General features: G+C 31.4%; 1 protein-coding gene and 1 long non-coding RNA gene across 4 annotated transcripts; both read right to left on the bottom strand.

Moving 5' to 3' along the window:
• Positions 1-3224: 3224 nt before the first annotated feature.
• Positions 3225-15912, bottom strand: LOC148627391 (monoacylglycerol lipase abhd6-B-like). Its single transcript, XM_088572251.1, has 9 exons — positions 15777-15912; positions 11593-11721; positions 11187-11346; positions 10139-10255; positions 9201-9333; positions 7892-8070; positions 7025-7079; positions 6453-6553; positions 3225-5411 (listed from the first exon to the last, which is right to left on the bottom strand). The coding sequence occupies exons 2-9, from the start codon at positions 11706-11708 to the stop codon at positions 5247-5249; spliced, it is 1026 nt and encodes a 341-aa protein (XP_088428377.1). The 5' UTR covers positions 11709-11721; positions 15777-15912; the 3' UTR covers positions 3225-5246.
• A 2997-nt stretch (positions 15913-18909) lies between these two features.
• LOC148627390 (uncharacterized) lies at positions 18910-21123 on the bottom strand. 3 transcript variants are annotated; one of them, XR_015919313.1, is made up of 3 exons: positions 20992-21123; positions 19675-19780; positions 18910-19167 (listed from the first exon to the last, which is right to left on the bottom strand). It is a non-coding gene; the product is annotated as an uncharacterized LOC148627390 (long non-coding RNA). The 3 variants fall into 3 exon arrangements; XR_015919314.1 differs by lacking the exon at positions 20992-21123 and adding an exon at positions 20340-20752; XR_015919315.1 differs by lacking the exon at positions 20992-21123 and adding an exon at positions 20504-20752.
• Positions 21124-24211: the final 3088 nt, after the last annotated feature.

The raw sequence follows: 24211 nt of genomic DNA, 5'->3' as shown, positions 1-24211 counted from the left end.
GGTCGGGTAACAGGAAACAGAGGCATAATTTCATTTGGCCCAATATGCAATATATATGTGGTTGAAATTTCAGTTATCCAAAGAAAAGTTCATATTACCATTAGGTGTGACCATTTGATTCTGAGAGGGTGGCATTTTGGTCAGGAGAGAATGTTTATATTCATAAATTTTCCAATCAGAAAATTTATTTTCAAATGCTTTACAGCTAGACTCTTAATTTTCATTATAATGCACAGTAGAATTGGTGCTAGAATTTTTTTCTAGGTAGTTGAGGCCAGAATATTTATTTCCAAATTTTTCCAGGCCAAGTTATTTATTTACAAAAACAGCTAGTAATCCCTTACAGGTACCTAGCAAATCACCTCCCATATATTACATAGACCTATATGTAAGTACAATTTGACACAAAAATCAAAACTTTTACAGTCTACTTGTAAGTTTGTATACTACTAAGTTAACTTAATTAAGCTAACCCTGTAATTGGACATCCAAGACATACCTGTCTACCCTGGGGAATGAGCATGTGGGAGATCTTCCCCATGTCAGCTATTTTATGTGGGGGATTTTGCCAGACAAACTTTTTTGTGCTTAAACAATTAGATATTTAAAAAAAAACTAACATAAAACAAAGAAGTAGAAATTGTAACAATAATTTCATTCAAAGGATTTTTCATGAACTGCAGATGCACACATCAGGGAATCAAGGGGGAATGTATGGGCACTTGTTCATATTCAAGTGGTCCTCTGTATGGGATTTTTTTTCTTTTCATTGGCATCTAAATAATGCACGAGAAATCTACTATGTTGAAATTTTCATAGTTTCCCATGCTGCAGAAAACTCTTTGTGGGAGACAGAGCTTAAATGTGGGAGTCTCCCTCAAAATGTGGGAGGGTTAACAAGTATGCCAAGATGGAATGAGGATGATGGGGGTATACTACTCCAAATTTCATAATGTACACATAGTAGATGAATTAATATTTACTCTGATCTAGGTTGAATTGAATTGATTTATGGTATGGTGAAAAGAATACTTTTTTTTTCACAAGTCTCCATAAGTGTTGGGACATCTCAATTTATATTCCAACCAAACCAACTTCTCAATCAAACATGCCGAAATTGGTTTGTTTTCATGGTTCAGTGATGCAGTACTATCAAAAGTTGTGAATAATTGTCTTATATTACCATTGTATACTCATATGTTAGCCATTTTCTTCAAAACACAATTCAGATTATGTTAGTAAGCATAGCTAACTATATACTATGACCTGATACTGTTGGGTTCACTTAAGGCAGTTCATGAACTAACGCAAGGAATATTAAAAATATATATATTTTATTTTATTTTTCTTATCAAAAATACAATTTGCAGTAATCATTAATATTAATCAGACAGTAGTCAACAAGATTAATCTAATACATGTAATACTATTAAAATAAAATTCATGGAAAGCAGCTTGCTATGAATGCAAACCCTGAACAATTAGGGCAAGTATGGACATGCTTAATACAGTAATGGATTTGGATTGTGATTACCGGTAAATGTTTTACACAGAATGAAAGTGGGTTGAGAAATTAAAAAAAAATATACAATACTCATGAGTACCTTTTATGATTTAATATTACAAGAATAATCATGGTAACTTGAGCATATCAACAAACCTATAAAATTCATTTTTTTAAATCGAACAAAGATTAATTTGGATCCTTGAACTAATTTGAAAAAAATGTCAAAAATAAGAAAAAATCCAATATACATATCAAGGGACCTCTAGTATTTGTTTGGCTGGATCTAACTAGGTTACATTTTTGAACTTTTGGATCCTGATGTGAAACATGTTAAAAAAAAAACAAGACCTAAAATTAACAATTTCATTCACAAAGAGATAAAGAATATTACAGAATCCGAAAATTTTTTTTATCCAAATTTAGTTCAACTTGAAAAGAGAGCAAAAAATACATAAATACCTTGTTAGATTCAGAATATCAATGAACCACAAGAAATACACTTTAATAGAAATCAAATATAAAGTTTAATTTTGGACCCTTTGAAGCTCCTTCAGGATGGATTTGAAAATAGGGACAATATCTAAACTACTCAATACATAGACTCGGCATATAGAAGAACCCCAAGAATTCAATTTTAGCTGAATTCAAACAAAGTTATAATACAAAATTTTGAATTACGAATACACTGTAAGATTCTAACAGCATATCAAAGAACCCCTAGAGTTCTTTTTTTATGAAAAAGAGTTCAATTTAATGACTGAAACACAAAGAAAAAAAATTCAAACACTGACCAACAAATACAGAGCCAATTATATTTCATGCTAAATAAAACCTTTAAAAGGATATGCTATTCTATAACTTCACTCTAATATTCCAACTTTTACAGTTAAATAAAATTAACGACACATATTCTGGTAATCAATAAACATATTACAACTTCACAAGACAGCTTAAGGAGGTAGACCTAGGGAAAGGGACACAACTCTTAAAAATCATTGGAACGTTTGTATTCAGCATTTTACATCAATCTTATTTAAGCATCTAATTAACTTGGATTCATTTTATTCTGCTTCAAATGAAAGTTTGAGAGGCTTTGGTGAAATTGAATATAATACAAACATATCACTGACTTCATGATTTATGTCCCTTACCCTAGGTCTAACTCCTTAAAGCTTCTTCAGAACAAGACACACATAAATACAAAAGAAAAGCTACAATTATATGCATTAGTTTGTTACTCCTGTATACAAAATGTTTTGTTTATGATGCAACCTTGTTTTAAAAAAAGAAGAAATCCATCATGCTAAGGACCAATGTAAGTGTTGAGAAAATGCAAGAATTTTTACAAAGTGGGGAAAAAATGAGTGATCTTTCAAGACATTAGTTGTCAAATGAAGTTTAAACTGAATCACGTTTAAGAATGACTGTATCGTTTAGTTTGACAGGAAATGAAGGTCTGCTCTTGCTATGTTACAGTGTTGTTAACTGAAGTTTGAAATTCTCTCTGACAAGAGACTTTAAATATAAATGACAATAAATAAAACATTTAATTTGCTTCATTATGTTCCTATCTTAAAAAAAAGAAGGTTTTTTTTTCAAAAATAGCTATTATAGCTATTAAAAAGTTCCTATTATTTTATTGATGGTAATTTAAAAATATACTTTGTATTGTGAAAAAGTAGACTGCAATTCAACCTTTCATAAATAAAAACAAATATAAATAGACTTATGCTTTACTGCCATAAAAATGTGTAAAACTTTAATATTAAGTGAACAAATAAAATCATTATGTAACATGCATATACAAATAATACAGTATGATAAGAAGAGTTTTAACAGATCACAAAAATATACTGACAAAAATAACCTTAAATATATTACATTACATTTAACAATTTTCAAACAGATCACAAATATATACTGACAAATATAACCTTAAATATGTTACATTACATTTAACAGTACTGTTCAACTACAAAGTCAAACTAAAACCATGTCCATTGTTTTGTAGGAAAGTTTGATTCGAAAAATTTCATGTTGACTTAGGTGTTTTTGTTTTTGTTTTTTTCATACAAAAATTGAGAAAAAAAAAAACACCAATTCAGAGCTCATGTGAAATAAATGTGGGTTCTATCAAATAATAAACTTTTAATAATATGCACAAAGTACAATTCACATATAAATTGAATTAATTCCATGAATCATGGGTACAATTAACATCATATAAAAAAACAGACTATGTAGTCTCCTGGAAGCTAAATTAAACGCCTTAAAGTAGATTGTGCAGTCCATAAGGAAACACATGTTCAAAACATTGACCATCAAAAAGGTCTGTCATTTGTGGGAAGTTAAAAATGTTCATGTATATTTGACCAGCTTTGAATTATCTTCAAAACAGATGTTTATAAAATAAAGTAAAAAAATTATATAAATACTAATAAAACATGAATGAAGTTATATTTATACACAAAAACAATACTAATACGCATTAAAAGATAATGAAATAGTAACAGAATTGAACCATTATTAAAAACACAATGAATAGAGGTAGAAATATGTATTTGTACAGGTGTATAACTTAAGACTTCTACAGTGAATCCTGTCTAAACAGAACCATGAATAAATTGGAAACTTGTCTAATTCTTCTTCGATTTTTGTCTATTTCAATGCACTTTGAACAGGTCTAAAATGAACACATGTCTTGATTTTAAAAATAAACCTTCAATCTAAAAAATGGTTTGGTTAAGATAGGTTTAACTGTATATGAGTACAAGCAATGTATGAATTTGATGGAGTCATGTACAACCATTTATTGCCGCTGGTATATCTTTATACATCAAGAATAATCATTATTTGAATAATCAATACTACTGATTAATAATACTGTTAATTATAAAGATAAAAAATCAGTCTTAATTCTTCAATAAAAATTGTTTGTTAAAATCATTTCTCAAGGTAATCTTTGAAGGTTTAACAATAAATATTAAATTTCAAAGTATGATTTTTTTATATAAATACAACATATAATACTACCAGTTATCTATATCACAGCCATTGCATTTAAGAACACTAGTGAGACTAGACATACCACAACAGTCGTTAAAAAGACAGTACTTATCTTCTCTCTAAAGCACCATATTTTACGGGATTCAAGTGTCATTTTTGTGAATTGAGAAAAATAAAATTATACAACACTTAAAATCACTCAGTTTATTACAGTAATTCCTACAAAGTTGCAAATACTTTCATGTATAAAACTATTGCATTAATGTCTTAATTTTTTTTTCATTTAAAGAAGAAGTGTCATAGAAGTTAACAATTTTGACATAACAGCCTGAGTATGTTTCTTAAATTTGTCAGTTCATCTATGTAAGGATAATTGCTATATATTTTTTGGTCTTTGAAGAAATTACCTCAATCATGTGGGCACAGTAAATAACTTGTGTACAGAGTTTTTAAGGGAGCACCCCATACATTGACGTTATTTCAATAAAATGAAAAAATGATACAATAATTCCTTATAAATTAATTTTTTATTTAAAAAACCCAAGTAAATCAACCGACAATGTTATGTGTATGATAAACTAAAAACTGTAGACCAATCAGAAGTGGTGTCACATCCAATAAAGTATCCAATATACTGAAGGTAAATGATTTTAGAATTTCTCTTACAAATAAATGTATCCACAATTTGGTATCTTGGATATCCTTTACTAGTCCTTTTGGTCATAAGAGGCCATTATAACTGTCCTTCGATATTTTTCTTTCTGAAATCTAGTAGACTTTTTGTCTTAGCACCAGGCCTGTCAAGGTTTATAGCATGGCCACATCTAGGTATAATGTCCACTTGTTGTAGATTAGGCAATTTCCCTTTCAATATTTCAGCACCTGATACATGAATCACCTGTAAACATACAACATAACATTTACGTGTTTGTTTGAAATTCAAGGTTTTTTTTTTTAAATTACTTGAGAGATATAACCAGGACCTAATCTAGCATCAATGACAAGGAGAAGTTTAAGTATTCTGTTTGAAAAATAACAACATTAACATTTTTGTCTATGTGATTTATTACAAAAACTTCAAAGACAAATGGGAAAAGTGATCACAAACAAGGAGAAGTCTTTGCTCATTACTCCCTCTACATTAGGCCCTGATTACATAACATATTATTTATCATAATATTCTGAAAATAATCCATTCATTTTAATTTAAATTTAAAAATACCGCATTTTATATTCAATTAAATATTTCATGTATCAGAGATAGAATAAGCCTGGGAAACAAATAAACAAAAAACAAAAAACAAAAATCATGGAAAGCAACTGAAAGAATAAACATTAAAGATACATAATGTCAGCTATTAAAATTTTATCCATCAAATGGACCATCTACACCAGTAATGATCTCATTTCTGTTAGTACTAATTAAATGTATGAAATGAAAATCACATTCAATTTTCACTTTTCAAAATGCACATAAAAATAAACAATATCATCATATAAAATCTATTTTAATTAAAAGTAACCTTGACCTTTACACTTGGAATAAATAGGCATTATTTCTCATTCATTACATTCAAGATCGGGAGTTACTTATACACCTATATATCTGTACAAGATTGGTGTTCTAGGATTCCACTTTCCTGTCATCGGGGACAGTTGTAATTTTCAAGCGGGAAAGTTGTAAGTCATATTCTACTTTCCCTTTGGAAATTTAGAAGAACAAAAATGAAATATCTGAAAGTATTTCTTAAGTTTGGAAAGCCGACTTCAATTTTGGGAAATTTAACTTTCATTTTAAGTTTTTCCTTTGAAACTTAGATTTCTAAAAAAAATCCTATAACACTGCAAGATCTATCAAAACATATCACAGAAAACCCTCTAATCTGGAATGATGGACAGATTTCAAAAATATAGAAAGATAGTAGAGGTTAGCTCAAACCTGATCATCTTCTCCCCATACTAAATGTGTGGGGACTATAATTTTGTGTGCTATCTTCTCTAACAGCTGGCTATTCTCCAACATTGCTAGAGCTTTAAATACTGTAATAAAAGAAACTAAATGAAAGACATAGCAAGAACCTTAAATGCTCTGATGAGAAAAACAAAATCAAAAGCATTGAAGACCTGAAAATAAAGTCCACAAAAGACTTTTACAAATATTTCATCGAAAACTAAAAGGCAAAAGATATCTTGGTAACAGGAATTTACAAATACACATTAATCTGAAATTCAAAGTTACAGATTCCCTTTCCATTTGGACTTCCATAGAAAAGTTTCAATTTACTCTTTGAAAAGGCTAATAAGCATATGCTTGAGTATGTTAAACAAAAGTTCCACATGGATGTAGCTTGATTAACATGCAGAGGTCAAACCAAGACCAGATGAGACAAATATAGACACAAAATTCAAGCTTGATAGAATTCTGAATTTTGATTTCAATTACATTTTTGAAAAATGTAAGATTTTGACCAGGATGGAGGGAAAAGATATCAAACAAAAACAAAAACTTACATCTATAGTAATATTTGTTGTATGGTTTCCTCATGTCTAATGCTCCTTGTATAATCTGAAAAAAAGAGGAATGAAATAAATACTCGCATTTATCTGGGTTGCTCTTTAATTGATACAAGTGGTGATATTTTGACCTTAAGAAGTGATTTTTTTCTTATATATGTACCTCAAACATTTCAGCAAAAGCAACTACAAGTTGTACCCATTGTCATGCTATGTATATATATAAGTATACCCCCAATGGTACAGGAAGTTGATATTGAACAACATTCAGAATAGCTTACAGTATATGCCTATCTATATAAAACTCACACCAAATTTTAAATCAATCCATCAATTTGGAGTGGAGATTTTCCTATAATTGCATATATGAAAAGTGTGAAGTCCCAATAAACAGAAAGTTGATATCTGATAGCACTCAAAATTGCTAACAATGAGTGGCACATCTATATAAAGCCACACACCAAATTTGAAACCAATCCATCTATGGGAGCCAAGATAATTGCGATGATATTAAAATGGACGAATGGAATGACAAGGTGATTACAATATACCACCACTCGTTGAGTGGGGGTACAACAGGAAGCTTGACATCACTGCACCATGTGTAAATTCAGCACCATGACTTTGAACTTCAAATAATCAGTTTAAAGTGGATTGACTTTGAAAAATCAATATTTACAAACAATTAGCATGATCCCAGTTTTGTCAAAATCCATTGCAGAATCATTACTTCAGAGTGTTGAAAATGTTAAAGAACATCTAAGTCCTATTGTGATCTTGATCTTTGACCAGTAAATGTAATTTTCATTGGTAACTTTGATGACAAAACTAAAAGAATAAATAAAACTGTTATCAAATACTTACTTGTTTTGGTAAAAACACAGGTTTATGATATTGGGCAAAATCTAATAATAACTGCATTTCATCTGCAGTTTTAGGAATGAGAGGACATCTATGTAAAGCATCATCAGTTCCAGTTTCCAACATGGACTCAACAATATGCCTGATCTGTTTGGAAACATCTGTTTCTATTGGAGTTCTCACTACAAAAATTAAAATTGGAGTATTTAAGTAGCTGTCTTTGTAAGAACCATGCAAAATCTGAAAAATGTGATACATCCCAAAAAAAGGCTACATGTTTTTATTTTTGTAATTAAGTTGTTTTATGGGTCTATATCATGAGAGGTGTAATTATTCATTCCAATCTGTCTGCTCTTGGGAGATAATCAACATTAAAAATTGATTAGATTCTGTTTTATTTGAGTGTCATTTACCTTAATTTTGAAATATACAGTGCATTATATATAATTTTTATCTCCTAAGAACACATGTTATATGAAAAACCAAATAATAATTTCTGTTTACAATGGCAATTCAAACAAAATATCAAAAATGAAAATACACATATGTAGGCTTCTCAGCCATGAATCACATTTTGCATGATTGTTAGCTGGTGTGCTACTTAATATCTCTACAATTTCATTTTACCCCTTCAATGTGACTATTGTTTACATACAGATGTAACAACACTGTAATTTCAGAGATAAGAGCATTACATTAGAACCTTTCTCCATCCCCTGTGATTGGAACTGAACCAAGATCATAAGAAAATGTCACAAAATATCAATCAGGAATGCCTACAAAGAAATCAAGGACTCCTACTCATAAAATTTGTACCCATATCAAGTTCTATTATACATGTAGTTTTTACTTGATATGAAAATTCACTTGTTCAAATGTAGGAATCAATATCTTTTCCTTTTATCTGTTTTTGCTTTTTGAATCCATGTTTTTAACAATCTATGAAGGTGTTCAGTTTACACAGCTTCAAAATACATGTACATTGAAAATAACAGACTTCTGACAATGTTTGGTCAGTTTACACAGCTTCAAAATATGTTGAAAATAACAGACTTCTGACAATGTTTGGTCAGTTTACACAGCTTCAAAATACATTGAAAACAACAGAGACTTCTGAAAAAGTTTGGTAAAGACAGGTTATCTTATAAGCTTTAATAAATTTTGTCAGCAAGTTTAACATTTTAAACAGTCCAAAGGACTACCACTTAATGATTTTCTTAAATATATCACATAAAATATGAAGGTCTGTGACCTGGAAACTTGGTCCCTCATAATCCTACCAATATTATAACCTTCAATTCTACAGACTCACTTGCAGGACACATCATGGTGACTCTGTCTACTAAATGAGGGTACTCTGCAGAAAATACACCAGCTAAAGCCCCTCCCATTGACATCCCTACAATGTGAATTGGGTCACTTGACAAACCTATAGCATCCACTATCTGAAATGAATAACAAAATACATGTACTATGAGTTCACTGAATTAAAGTAAAGGACATGTCCTTTTAATTTTGGTTATACCTAAAACAAATTAAGAAAGATTTTATATCAAATAAATTCAGTCCTACTGTTCAAGCAACTGTGGTTTCAACTTTGTTGTGCATGATGTTTGATGGGTTAAACTCTACTGAGAATACAGGAGGCTCTTTCATTGAAATGTCATGTTATGAGTATTGAAGGTCATTAGGACTGACCTTCCATACAACTAACATGAACTGGACTTATATTTCTCAACATAGAATTCTACATTGGCTTTTTTTAAACAATGTTTCAACTTTTAAGACTAATCTGGAAGAGTCTATCTTCATTTTGTGGAATACTTTCATTGCAGTAAATTTAAGATGCAGTAAAACTAACTTTCGGTTTCAATAAACATGATTGAATTCATACAATGCACATTTACTTGACCACAATTAAGTATAAATGTACTTGTATGATAATAAAGCAAAAATTTAATATGAAAATGTCATTGACTACAGATTGATTGATCTATAATGTATCATTTACTTCTTGAGTGAGCTAAGTTATTTCTAAGACTTCTTAATCGTTGTGAAAACCTGAAAGTTGAATATTGAAACCTATAACAAGCAATATAACCTCATGTCCGGAAACTAGATACAGGATTCCAAACTGTAGTACATGTACATAGCATGTTTGTTTAAATATTTCTGGAATTTTCCTATTACTTATCATTTTCATATTAATCAAATCTAACAATAAACCAAATAGATAGTTAGTATCTCTACCTGTTTCACTCTTTGAACTTGTGACATAAAAGATAAATCTTCATTATCAGGTGGAACATCACTGCCACCATGTCCAGGTAAATCTAAAGCTATCACATGTTTGTGGCTTGGTAATTTCTGAAAAATGATGTATTCAAAAGATGGATATTTGCATAATACTATTGACTTTACCTGAAAAATAGGAACATGGACTAGATATATTTAGGTAAGCTTCTTCACCTTTTCTATGAGCTTACATGAAGTTGCTAATCATGCTCATGTCGTGTCTGGTAAAATATAGAAGAGGAAAATTACCAGTTAAACCATAAGTTGAACTGATGTACATCTGTACAGTTCTATTTGTCTTACAACTGTTCAAACATATTCATAGCTATAAAAATGTTATATTTTAATCCAGAAAGAACAATATGTGTACATTTTCAAAAAATTATTTCCCTTCAATTCATCTAGGTTTTTAATTGACTTGACATTACAGAAACTTTTCAAATAAACCTGTTCCTGTATGCAGTGTATGAAACCCTCTATTTCTCAATCTCCCTGAATCAATGAGTAATTTCCAGTTTCAATTCGCCAAAATTTAATTTCACAAGCCAGGTTGGTCCAATTCAGTTCTTTAACACTGTGCAATAAGTGTCAGGTTGGCAGAAATGTTTAGGGATTTTCAAGATAAATAAAACTGTATTGTCAAGTGTCATTTGAATACTAGTCAGAAAATCATTACTTGCTATCTTGGCAAGTGCTCCATAATTAGCACTAGCCAAATGCATTTTTAATTGCCTTTGGCCAGTTGGCTAGTGAAGTTTTCAAACACCTGCATGAAATAGAAAAGAGTATCACTGATTAAAAAAAATAATAATAATTTATAAATTATACATGTACTTTCTTTAACTCCTTAACGAAATATCAAATTGGTAAAAAAGTAATTTTAATTGTGTGATCATACGGTCATTCAACAAAGTTTTGACAAGTATATGACCTCATAGAAATTTTGTAGTGTACTCATGCAATATCATTTTTACTATAAAGGGCAATTCTGTATACCACATACCCCAACAAGAGGAGCCCACATAAATTTGTCAGCTGAAAATCCATGTAATAAAAGTATACTGGACTGTCCCTTTTTCTTTATCCCTCTTTCACCATAGACTATATTAAGGTCCCCAATATTAATTCTCTTTATCCTCATACCACTGGCTAAGACTGCAAATCTATAACAAAATGAAATATAATTATGTGTTTTTAAAACAAAACTTATCTACTTACATGTATGCTCTATATCAAAAATATTACTTAAAATCAAACATTCTTTAATCAAGATTTCATTCTTCTTTACAAATGTAACTTAAATTAATATATTTGCTGATACATGTAGCAAAGCACAGTATTGAGCAAATCATTATGTTACATCATGGTAAAATGACTTCAATTCATTATTTGAAGTACATGTAACTTACTTCATGTACCATTGTAGAATCATTACTGGCTTTCTGAGATAGATTAGTAATGTTGCTGCTGTCAAAGATGTTGCCATCATTCCCAAGGAATACACCAAATATTCTATGTACGGCATGGTATGATGCCAGCTGAAATTTTGTTTCCAGATAATATTAGTTTTGAAGTTGCATGTACAATTTACATATGTGTGTATGTAGGTGTGGGTGTGTTTACATCATTTAAATGTCAATTTCCGATTTTTAATTAAAACTCTTATGAACATATATACAGATCAATAAAAAAATCGAATAATTCATACCATTATACAAAATGTATGGCTGTCTGGCCTGGGGAAATAATAATGTGAGCAATTTAAACATAATGGTGAAGTAATGTGTAAGGAGCCTAATTTTTGTTATATTGTAATGCATTACTTTAGAAAATTGACCAGTAATGTTTCATTACTTTCAATTACACTTGATAAATGTTCTGCAATAAATAATAGCTCCTTGAAGTGTACTGTTTTGAATCCATAATGTAATGACAAATTTAATTGCATTTACAATGGTAAGTAATGTTTAATGTAATGCAAAACATAATCAAATAAAGTAATAGTAATGTGCACATAGATAAACATTGGTAATGTAATGCATTAAGTTGCCATGTACATGTAATTGAACCGGGCCCGATAGCTGTATAAATCTGGTACAAAATTATAAAATGCAAATTAAATTATATATCAGTGATCAATGGAAATAATTATAAGAGGTCCTGTCAGCCCTATTTAGAAGGGTGCCATGCCCTTCCGCCCTTTTAGCTTGACCCAAAGCACCCTTGTGCCTTTTCATGTTTCAGTATCATTTTGCTCAATAGAAGAGCCATACATCTGACGAAAGGTATTAATTGCTGTCTAAACAGGTAAGAGAAAGTTTTTGTGACTGAGAAATAATCATCAAGAAGCAATCAGCTGATCATGGTTATCTGATGATGATTGACAAACTTGTAGAAAGTGGATCCTAATCATTCTAATTGGATCTATCGCAATTTTATGGACAGCCAAGCATTTGTTTAATAATGATTAATTTCCACTGCACTATTAATTTGACAAATACTGTCAATTTAACGGGTCTAAATTGTGTTGAACCACGTGTGTAAACAATTATGAAATTACACATGTATGTTTTTTTTTTTAAATTGTCAGTCACATCTCTTATAATTTTCAATTCATTTTGTATTTTCACAATATGGTACAATTGTACATTTGCCAAAAATGTGTTTCCAATAGTCTGACTTCTTATATATGTATACAAATGTATATAAACCTGTATATAAAGTTCAAGGTCAAAACATAGATTCAGAAGCTGAATCATGTACGCTGTGGGTGACTGTATCTTTATCAAAGGCACACATAAGCAAACAATAAGGAATCTGAATGAAAACGAGAAAAGGGGTGTTTTTATCAAAAATTATAAATGATTTAACTGTGGAAAACAATTAAAAAAAGTCAACATATAGTAGTAAGATGTATTGATGTATAGCATGTAGTGCTGTACCAGTATGACCAAGACATAAAAATCATTTATTTTTTCTCATTTATTCCATCTGGAGAAGTTGTTAGTAATTTTTTCATCCAAAAGCTTTCCGGTGACACTCTTTTTACTCTTTATCCAAAATATTCAATGTAAGAGTAATCAAGGGAACCAAGGTTATAGCGGTAATCAAAAGAATGTAATCCAGGGACAAAGACCAGATATGGAAAACAGACACACACACAACAAACACAAAGCAACCAAAACCATACATACAAAGCAACAAAAGCAAATGAGCAACTCAGACTCCACTAAAAACTGGGAGCATGGACCAGGTGCATTAGTAGGGTAAGCGTCCTCTGCTTTTCTAGATATATATATAACGAGAAAAAATAATTCATTTTTAGGTCTTGGTCTAAGGCTGGTACAGCACTACATGCTATACATCAATACATCGTACTACTATATTTGGACATTTATTTTTTTTTAAATTGTTTTCCACACTTAATTTTTACTTTTAATTTTGATAAAAAGACCCTCTTTGTTATTTTCATTCAGGCTCCTTATCAGTTGCTTATGTGAGCCTTTGATAAAGGTACAATCACCCACAGCGTACGCGATTCAGCTTCTGAATTTGTTTTGATCTTGAACTTTGTGAGTTTTATGCTCGTGAAGTTTTGTGAGTTTTATGCTCATATAGTTTTATGCTGAAGAAGGATATCAGTTATCCAAAATATTCAATTTAAATGTTATGTTTTGCATCATTTTAACGATCTATCACCCCGTAAGAGTGATTGTTGACTATTATTTAGACGATTAAATATATATATATATATATATATATGTTAGAACTGTCAAATTTGCGATGCAAATTTTTACTCGTTCCCTCCGCAGGATTTGAACTCTATGGCAACACCGCCTGCACAAAGTCCAGTGCCCCCGGGCTTGACATTAAAATTTTAACCAACTTGTCCCTTTGGGAAAGTGCATGACAGATTTTACTTGCCCAAACTCCAAAACCACTTGCCCAACATTTTCCTGACAGAAAATTGTATTTGTCCCAATACCATGCCATTTGTGTAATAAAATAGTTTGGATAACAGACAAAGAATGTTATTTGTCAATGTTTTCTTACATGTAGTTACTCTATATCCTTTCATGAACTGGTGTACCTTTTTTGGAATTGCAAATAAATGGTGTGTGGTGACCGTGTTATGATTTATTTTCATTAATTTAATGTTTTGGGATATAGTGAAATAACAAAATATTTTTTCCAGGATGCAAGGAAACCACACTTTCGTTTGTTTTCATATTCCTTTTGCGGTTTTGCCGACTTTTCTGGAACCCCATTAAAAAAATTTCCTAGTGACAATTGTGTGGCCATTTTCGACCACTACTTTGTTAGCACTGACAAAATATAAGATGTACCCTGTTTTGACAGATGTCAAACTCTAAAAATGTGTTATTTACCAATCTGGTGCCGTTTTCCTGTGTAAATTTCAAGACACGATTCATTTTTTGGCACTTATTTGATATTTTATGAGATGAATTGGGGGAGTTTTATGTTTAAAGTAATAATATTTTTCAGTATTATTAAGTTTTTCATTGAAAAAATACGCTTTTAAGCTTTATTATAACCAAAATTTACTTCGAATGTCACCGTCAAACACTCAACAGAGATCGAAATGGAAACACTATCTGATTGGTTGTTTTTTATAGCGGAGCTTTCCGATTGGTAGTTTTTTATATAACACATGTACCTGTGAAAGGGGAAATCCAGATTAGATCGAAAATAGCAGTGCAAGTTGCCAAAGAATCCTGACGAATAAATCGTTAATAACAAGAAATTTTCTGAAGATATTTCGAGATAAATATGATTATTTTAAACTTTTTAAATTCAAACACCTGGATTTTTTTTACTTGCCCGATCGGGCTGGCACAGATTGACTTTCCTTTGTCCGAACAGGATTTTTACTTGTCTCAAGTAATCGGACAACCGTTAGTGTCGACCACTCGGCCAGCAATATAAAAGTATAGCTTTCTCTGGTCTAGGGCGCTGGACTAATGTACAATATAACACAATATGGTACAGTTATGAAGTATTAATCAATGATAAATATCTATTTTAAAATTTTCTTATCATCTTTTCACATTATATTTGTCATTTGTTAATACCACATGTTTATCGTCTCAACCGCTATCTTACTGTGCCAAGACCAACTCCCCGTATTGTCAGCGGAGGTCAATGGGATTGACTTCACCATGCTGGGTGAATTTTCCACCCAGGTCAGGGATTCTCTGTATACAGTTAACAACGGGACTATATGATGTCCCAGCTGGGTGGGTGTAACACTCATATTTCACCAGAAAAAATCAAACTGACACAGTGCTTTGATTAAACAAGGCATTCTGTGCCGATCCTGAAACGGTTTGATTGATAAAATTACAAATAATTGGAACAACTTTTCCCTTGTATATGACAATTGGTGGATTATATGCCAGTTGAGATATAATATATCAATTAGTTCTTCCTGACCTGATGTTATCATATTGAGTAATTGACTATATTAGTCACCACACTGTTTATAGCTTAATTATTTTTCCTAAAAGCCTATCACTTGGAGAACTGATGAATAATTCAACATTTTCTTTTCTCCTCGTTACACACAACCTACCGTTAAACCTTAATTTCAAATATTTGTTTAGGAGAAATGTATAAACAAACTAGAAGGGGATATCATAGGGAAAGGGGAAAGAAACAGAGAAATATTCCGCAAGAAAATGGCGATTATTTCCTCTCGGAAAAGCTTTGGGTTCTTTAAAAATGCCCGATAAATATATACAGTAACGCTGTGTTCTCGCTAACGAGATGTTCATTTCATTGGCTGTAAACTTAGCCGAAACATAACGAATATTGTAATTAGCCACGTGCATAACAGCTTTGGGTTTTTTTTAGGTTAAACCTCTAGATTCGGCATCCTTTATATAATAATTTACAAATAATATTCAAACCGTAGACATTTATTTGAAAATTTAAACAAAGCAAGTACTTATATCCAGGGGGTCATTTTTTTCTGTAAGTGGAAAAGGGGTTCAGTTTTTTTATAACTTCAAAGAGGGGTGGTCATTTTTTTGCACATGGATTTCAAGGGGGGTCCAAATTTTTAGTTAAACAGAGCATTACACCAGTCAAATTAAAACATATTTTACCACCATTAAACATTTTATTTCATTGTCACATGCATGATCACACATCAACATAAACATCAGGACCTAAAACATTTAGTTATTAAATCAAATCAGTCCGACCTATCTGCTGACGATTCAATTTCCTTACTAATATCTTGAATCTCAATAGCTGTGTCTGATTCTGCTTGATTTTGATCAGACTTTTCCAAAGTATCAAGTTTTGGAATTGAAGACTTGATTTTTTTATTGTAAGAATTCTTTAACATCTCAACTGCTTTTGCTTCAAAGAGTAGTGAAGGGAACTACGGTTATAACGGTAATAAGAAGAATGTTATCCAGGGACAAAGGCCAGACATGGAAAACAGACGTACAAAGAACATGAAATTTGTTAAAATCAAATATACAAATTAACAAAAGCAAATGAGCAACTATGACTCCACTATAAACTTGGAGCATGGACCAGGTGCGCCAGTAGGGTAAGCGTCCTCTGCTATTCTAGATACACCGAGTTGCTCATAAAAAGTCAAGTCCGGGGTAGACGAAAGAGGAAAGGAAAACCATGACACGTTGAACAATTCAGTTTTCATGGCGCAGATGGATACACCATAGCGATCCACGATTTCATGATGACGACCATAATATAAAACTTCTATAAGGATGACTTCAATCTTGTAGCAACACAACCCTGTTCCAGAAGTTTATTTGTTAGAATTCTAGCGCGATACAAAAACTCTGCGTAGTTTCGGCAAGCACTGGCATAATGTAGGAGTTGTTACATGTATATGAAAACTCCATACGTATGTTTAATAGAGGGGGTATCACATTTTAAAAAAAATGTTTTTAAGGGGGATAAGAAAATATCATGGCGGTCAAGAAAATTTTATATGATTTCAAAATGACCAGTCCCCCCTCCCAGGTAAATAATGATAAATTTCTATATCCATTTGAATCGTAAGTGGAAAAAGGGGCTATATAGTCAAATTTTGTGTCCTGGATCTTTTTATGTAATATTCAAACCAGAACCTTATTTTTCGCCTATTGCATCTTTGTATTTATATAAAGTCATATATCATTGTCCTGCCTTTCTATTTCAAATGTGATCACTCATAAAAATCAACATGGTTACACGGAGGCGTATTCTGGTGAGGGAGTGCGCCCCCTAAAATTTGCAAAGCATGGGTTGTCATGGGTAGATTTAGGCGGTTTCAAGTTGACTTAAAATTTCTCGTTAATTTTACCACAAAAGATATCTACATTGCACCCACTCTATACTGTTTGAAAAATTTAACCTCAAAATTTGTGTCACCTCGCTCCGCTCGGCAGAATTTTTGCAGTGCGCCCCTATCTAAATCCTGGATCCGTCCCTGTTACTCCTACAACGAAAGAGGTTGGAATTCCGTTCCTCTATACCCCAGGATGGCACCATGTCAGAAAATAGCTTGCCAGACAACTTTTAGCATTGCTGGAGTACAATATGGTTTGCTACATAAGCATTGTATTGTTTTTTTTATATATTTCTTTATTGCTTTTATGGAGAATATTAAAACAGTTTCAAAACAGGCAACTTGTTTCATGCTAGATGGTTAAAGCAAAATATGATGAAAGCTATTTACAGGTTAGTGAAAAGGGACAGCTCCAGACACTTTGAAAAGGAGGGTGCAAGCCAAAGTGATGGTGATGGTGATGCTAACACATTATTTTCCATGTTTTGTCAATTTTACACATGAAAATGACAAATTTTCTGGTAAAAAGGAGATGTGCGAACCCCCTCTGATCAATGAACAGGTATTACCAGCACAGTTGACTAATAATTATCATTCGATAAGATGTCCTATTAAACAGGTGCATCATGAGCTTATGGTATGATTATCCTCACCTCAACATCTCTCTTAACTTGTGAACAATAAAAAAAATTAAAATTTACCAGTCTTGTAGAGTTTATACAAGGAAACCATGAATTCAGATCAATTCAATGTAAATTATAGGTGCAAGTACATGGCATGATTATGATTAGCTCAAAATTCAACAATAAATCCTTCTTTTTCAAATTGTTTAATGTCTGTGAATGTTTATATTTTATTCTATTTACCCATGGAACATGTTTTTTTTTTCATTGATTGGTTGTGGTTTCAATGCATATTGCAATTCTTTCTTGCATTTCAGGACAAGAATGTTTTACTGTATGAAATGATCCTGCTTTATACTACTCTACTATTATGACATTTTGAGGCGGTTTCATAGTGCTACCTCACAGAATCAACAGTTGCTTAGCCAAATAGTTGTTACACAAAATTACTTGTTCGAGAAGTAGTGAAAGATTTAGCACTCACTAGTCATAAGTAGAAAACTTAAATACATGTACCATTTATGTTTGCCAATGAGATAGTCATTCAAAAAACAAAGCAAGTAATGATTAAGCTTCTACAAGTGAAATCACCACATGGATATCAATAATGGGCAAACCACATACCATTAAGCAATCTATAAAAAGGCCCAAAAACAAATAAAGTAAAACTATTTACAAAAGACCATAATCAACCTAATCTACAGAAAACAAAGAAGTAATCTTTTAGCTCAGTTGATAGAGTGACAGCTTGCAGTGCAACGGATTCTAGGTTGTATTCCAGGATGGTACTGTCAAGAAGTATACATGGCTGTTATTGTATACATGTATGAAAGTGACTTTTATTTTTGAAGCACAACACATTTAAACCTTGTACATTTGCATAAGAAATATGATTTTGAAAATATTTATTTTCAAACTTCAGCTTCATATCAGCTTTCATTATAGTGCAAGCAGAGATTTGAACAGCATTGAAGATCATCTAATTTATACATGTATGAATTCTTTTCAGTCATATATATGCCATGGATGACCTGGAAGTATAAAAATCAGTAATAAATATACATAACACTCATATTCAAAGTTATTGTGATTCATGAATCCTGTATTGAAGTAGACCTCTATTTAAGTAAACCCTACATTATATGGCTCATTGGATGTTTTTTTTCTTCAAACAAAACATCCCATTATGCTAAAATATTATGTCTATGTTACAACCTTCATTAAGTGTCATGGGAACTGTAGTGCTACATTTTAAGCGATAAACACATATGGGATCTATCTACATTACACATGTAGAAATAATACAAATACATTTCTAAAATAAATTGACTAATGAGGGTTTCTAGTGAACAATCAAAAGACTTTGAAAGTGGGGGTCCAAGCTATTAATTTCCTCATTTTTGCAAAAATTTTCCACATTACTTCCAACATTTCCCAACAAAAGAGGTGGTTCCTACCTTTGGAACACCCCAAATCAATATTAATTTTTTTTAGAAAAAAGGCATAAAAATATTGTATACAGAACCTCAAATACCTACACAATCTATTATCATACTTCATTTGAACAGAGCTTCCTGCTATGTATGACTTGTCTGGTAACTTGTATCATTGGTAGGTGAACATGACGGCTGCATCCAAAATTTTCTGGAAAATATCAAAACATATTTCCTTTCAATATGGAAAGAGATACTGAAAATCAACATGGATAGACTTTTATCATACTGTGATGACTATGGTATAATTGTACATGTCCATGACAACATACTGTGCAAAAGAAATCTGATGTCTGCTAAAACTAGTTCCTTATCCTTAGTTACTGATATACAATGTAAGTCAACAGCTTGTATTTATGGATCTATTAAAAAAGTAAAAAAAAATAGCACAATAAACTTCTTAAAAAATTGAAAATTTTGTCATATACAAGGTCATACAAATGTATATGTTAATGTTTAGATTAATTTCCAAACCATACAATTCATGTAGTTTACTTCAAGTTATGTATGAAATGTTCTCATATGACTTACATGTACAATACATTGGAACATTAAATATTGCTTTTGATTGCTCTTGCTCAACTGTTCAGCAATACTTGTTTCACTGGAGTTTCCTTGACCCTGTACAAGAATTTATTTTTGTTCTCAAAAATGAAATATGGGGTACTGTATACACAAATAACATTCTTGTAAGGTTTTGTATGTGTTACCTTCATCATGTTCAACAAGTTTGTATCATAGACTGTTTCATTTAAATGAAAATCAACAGTCATTGACTCAACGACAACTCTTCATGTCTTTATAAAAATGTTTGTATGGACTATGGAACATGTATACAGTACACATGTAAGGCTTAAGAAAGTTTCTTGTGTACCATATCTCCTGTAATTTGAACTGCACTCATTTACTTAGACTACAGCACATGATTTAGACAAATTATAATTAACAAATACATGGTATATGATAAACACTTAAGTTATTTATCATAATTCTTCATTATTGTAACTGTGTTCGAGCTAAATAAAATATTTGTGTTTTCATCATGGCGGCACTGTAAACAATAATGAATGCATATCATTAATGTTCGTTCGTTTTGCTAATCAATTTTTTGATATATAAAAATATAAAAACAATATAGCAAACAATTGAAATAAAAACAAACTGCCATGTTCGAAATGAAAAAAATATACTCAAATAAAACATTAATTTAGCGACAAATGTGCCGAAGTTCATAAGCAAGCTGCTGATAAAAAAACACAATGGAGAAAATTTTAAATAGTTTGGTGTTTTTGTAGAAGGTTTGGAATTATCTCAAACTACGATTTTTAGGTTCATTTGTATTCACCTTAATGTGTCACTTACCTTTTGGTGGAATATATGTCCATATGTGAGTACACGAAACTCAAATTCAGACGCCAATAAACAAACCCAAATTAAACAACTTTTACGGCGAACTGCATATACTTGTAAATATGGTTTGCATTAACAACGATCAAATTACAAATAGCTGACCTCTAACCTCGTATCAGTACCTGTTTATTTCTATGCAATTACCCTCATGTGCAGTGGTTCATTCACAATATATTGAAGTTGCCTATTTATTTTTAAATGCATAATAAACCATTTCATGTTAAGCTAGAAATGAAACCCTACGATATTATAAATAGTCATAAATCATAGAATTGAAATATAAAGAGGAATGCCGAGTACCAATTGGAGTCCGTCTGTGCGAGACCCGACAGTGTAGTCAAGGACGTTAAAAACCCCCTTAGTAGTACCAATTGGAGTAGCTGTTCTCAGATATTTCATGCACACCCTGGTGGATAAAAGGGGAAGTGTTTCCGATAAAGAAAAGAGGTTTAGGGTTCATATTTTGGCTTTCTTTTACAAAGGGGTAGCATAACCCCGAAACCAACCTGACGTATCAGCAATTGTATAGTGTATTTTACTACGGTTACCGCCTCATGACATCGGAAGCCCGGAGATGACAAATAAAAATGAAACTTTATAACTAGGTATCCAGAAACTAAGCGCTTTTCCGTGACGCATAGGTGTCTATGGAATAACTTGTAGCACTTGAGCTATTTAGCTTACCAACTGAGAAATGTAGCTAGATGAGAGGATCATGTATCTAAGGATATGATTTATTTCGATGATTGTGGCTTAAGTTTCGACCTGAAAATTTAAAATCTCAAATAGTAGTTTGTAGTTCAATTATGCACTGAGTAGAAAAAATTTGTGTATACATTCATATAGGTGTTCCATGATAAACCGATATCGAAACTGAATATAACGCAAACTGGCGCACTGTGACGATGCATCATGAATTTGTGTGTTAATGTTTTTTTTTGTCCTCGGTAATCAGAATGGGGAATTTAAAAATAAAACAAAGAGTTCAATATTAACCGTTTTTAACAATAGGCTTGTGTTGAGATACGTTTGAGTTCGATCCCCGTACTGTTCTTGTATCCCATATTTTTGCAATTTGATGATTATTTGAGGTTTAAAAATGCAAACGATCGGCATAAATTGATTCAGTTCATGACTACATGAGTACTTTGATTATCAATTAAGATCAAAGATCGGAATTGTTATTGCAGTCGTCATGCAGAGTCTATAGATTTATAAAGCCTGTTACTATCTCTTACTAACATGAAACTTGTTCCATTGATAAACCCCGCTAAGGTTGAAATGCAAACACTTTATAAATAGATAGATTTATTTCGATCAAATATCAACATTACATTTATAAATAAACACATACAATTATTATGACATTTACATTATATAAGCTGAATACATAAGACTTACAAGCAGAGCTTACTATCCTTAAATATAAATTAACCACAAAAAATTGTCCTGAAAACAGGTTGTGTTGAAACTAACATTTTGACCCAAAGTTAATATTTAACCGAGGATATCACAGGCTTATTTCCAATGTGGTCCCCAGATATTTTATAAAACAGAAATGAACAGCAACCGGCTCCAGACTTAAGCAGTGAAATTCTTAATCTGGTTTACCAGATGTATAGAATATAAGATATAAAGTATATTACCTTTACTATATAGTATATTTATCATGAAAAGAATCTTTCATTGTTTCAAGAGAAAAAATATTATAATGTATCTTATGAGCATGATTAAGTCTCATTTGTCTAACTCTGTTGGATACATTCAAAAATCTAACATTGTTAAATACAGTAGAATCAATTATATATCTATAGTCTAAATAAAGGAAGTTAAGTAAAATCTTAAAATTTTGTTTTGCATAACTTGTAATCTGCTTTCAGGGGATGATACAGGATATCAGATGGGGGAGGGGGTTGGTGGGCGCAAAAAGAATTAAAGAAAATTTTGTGGGTAAAATTTGTGAAAAATTAAGATTTTATGCCAAAATGTTTTTTTTTCAATTCTAGTGGGCGCACGTCCGGCACGCCCGTCCTTGGATTCGCGTCTAGCCTTGTAAGGTTCTGTTGACACCATTAAACCAAGATGAACAATCATAGTCAAAATGGCACTGGATTAAGGTCATACTCAGAGTTTTTCTTGAGTTATCAGATACGAATTTTGCATTTCTAAACAAAAATTTTAATCTTGCATTTGCTTTTTGCAGAAAACTATTTACTATGATGTCTCCAGATAGGAACTGATCAATTTGAAGGCCCAAATATTTAACACTATTTTGAGATAAAATAGTATGATTGTTGCATATAACACTAAACTGTTTAATTTTTTTTTCTTTTAGTACCAAATAGAATGCACTCCGTTTTACCCAAATGGAGGCTTAATTTATTATCTACAAGCCATTTACTACAAGATTGAAGTTTTTTACTTAATTTTAAAGATATAGTGTTCAAGTTCTTATCAGAAAATGAAGTTGCATTATCATCTGCATACAGCATCAGCTTGCACTCATACCCTACACTGGCAGACATGTCATTTCCATAACATAAGAATAGTAAAGGCCCAATATACTTCCCTGTTGGACCCCACATTTGACATTAAGAAAATCAGATTCAGTGCGATTAGCACTTGCTCTCTGCTGTCGATGTGATAAATAAGATTCAAACTATTTAATTGAAAGAACTCACTTGATTCGATTTTTTTTTTACATTATATCTGATGATCTACAGTGTCAAATGCCTTTTGTAGGTCGAGCATAATCATGCAAGTGTAGAGTCCTCGTGCAGTCTGTGTCTTAATGTGGTTTAATAAATGAATCAAACAAGTACCTGTTGAGTATTTAGATATAAATCCAGATTGTAATTTATACAGTAAATTATTCTTATTCAAATAGTGTTCAAAATGATTATACAGAGCTCTTTCTAATATTTTAGAAATAATAACAAGTATGCTTACGGGCCTGTAGTTACCGACATCTAGACGGCTATTCTTTTTAAATATTGGACAGACCCTAGCTTGCTTCATTTTATTAGGCACTATACCATTATTGATGGATAGATTAATGAAATAAGTTATAGGTTTTACAAGAAATTGTGTCCCATCTTTAAGAAATTTAGAAGGTATACCGTCTAAATCTGTACTTTTGCTTTTTATTTAATTTTTCGAGTTCTTTTAGAAC

The sequence above is a fragment of the Perna viridis genome, chromosome 1 (genome assembly GCF_037379345.1).
Source record: "Perna viridis isolate PV_CMFRI_1.1 ecotype Kerala chromosome 1, ASM3737934v1, whole genome shotgun sequence".
NCBI lineage: Eukaryota > Metazoa > Mollusca > Bivalvia > Mytilida > Mytilidae > Perna > Perna viridis.
Note: the sequence above shows the minus strand (reverse complement) of the source record. Positions and strands in the feature narration are given on the sequence as shown.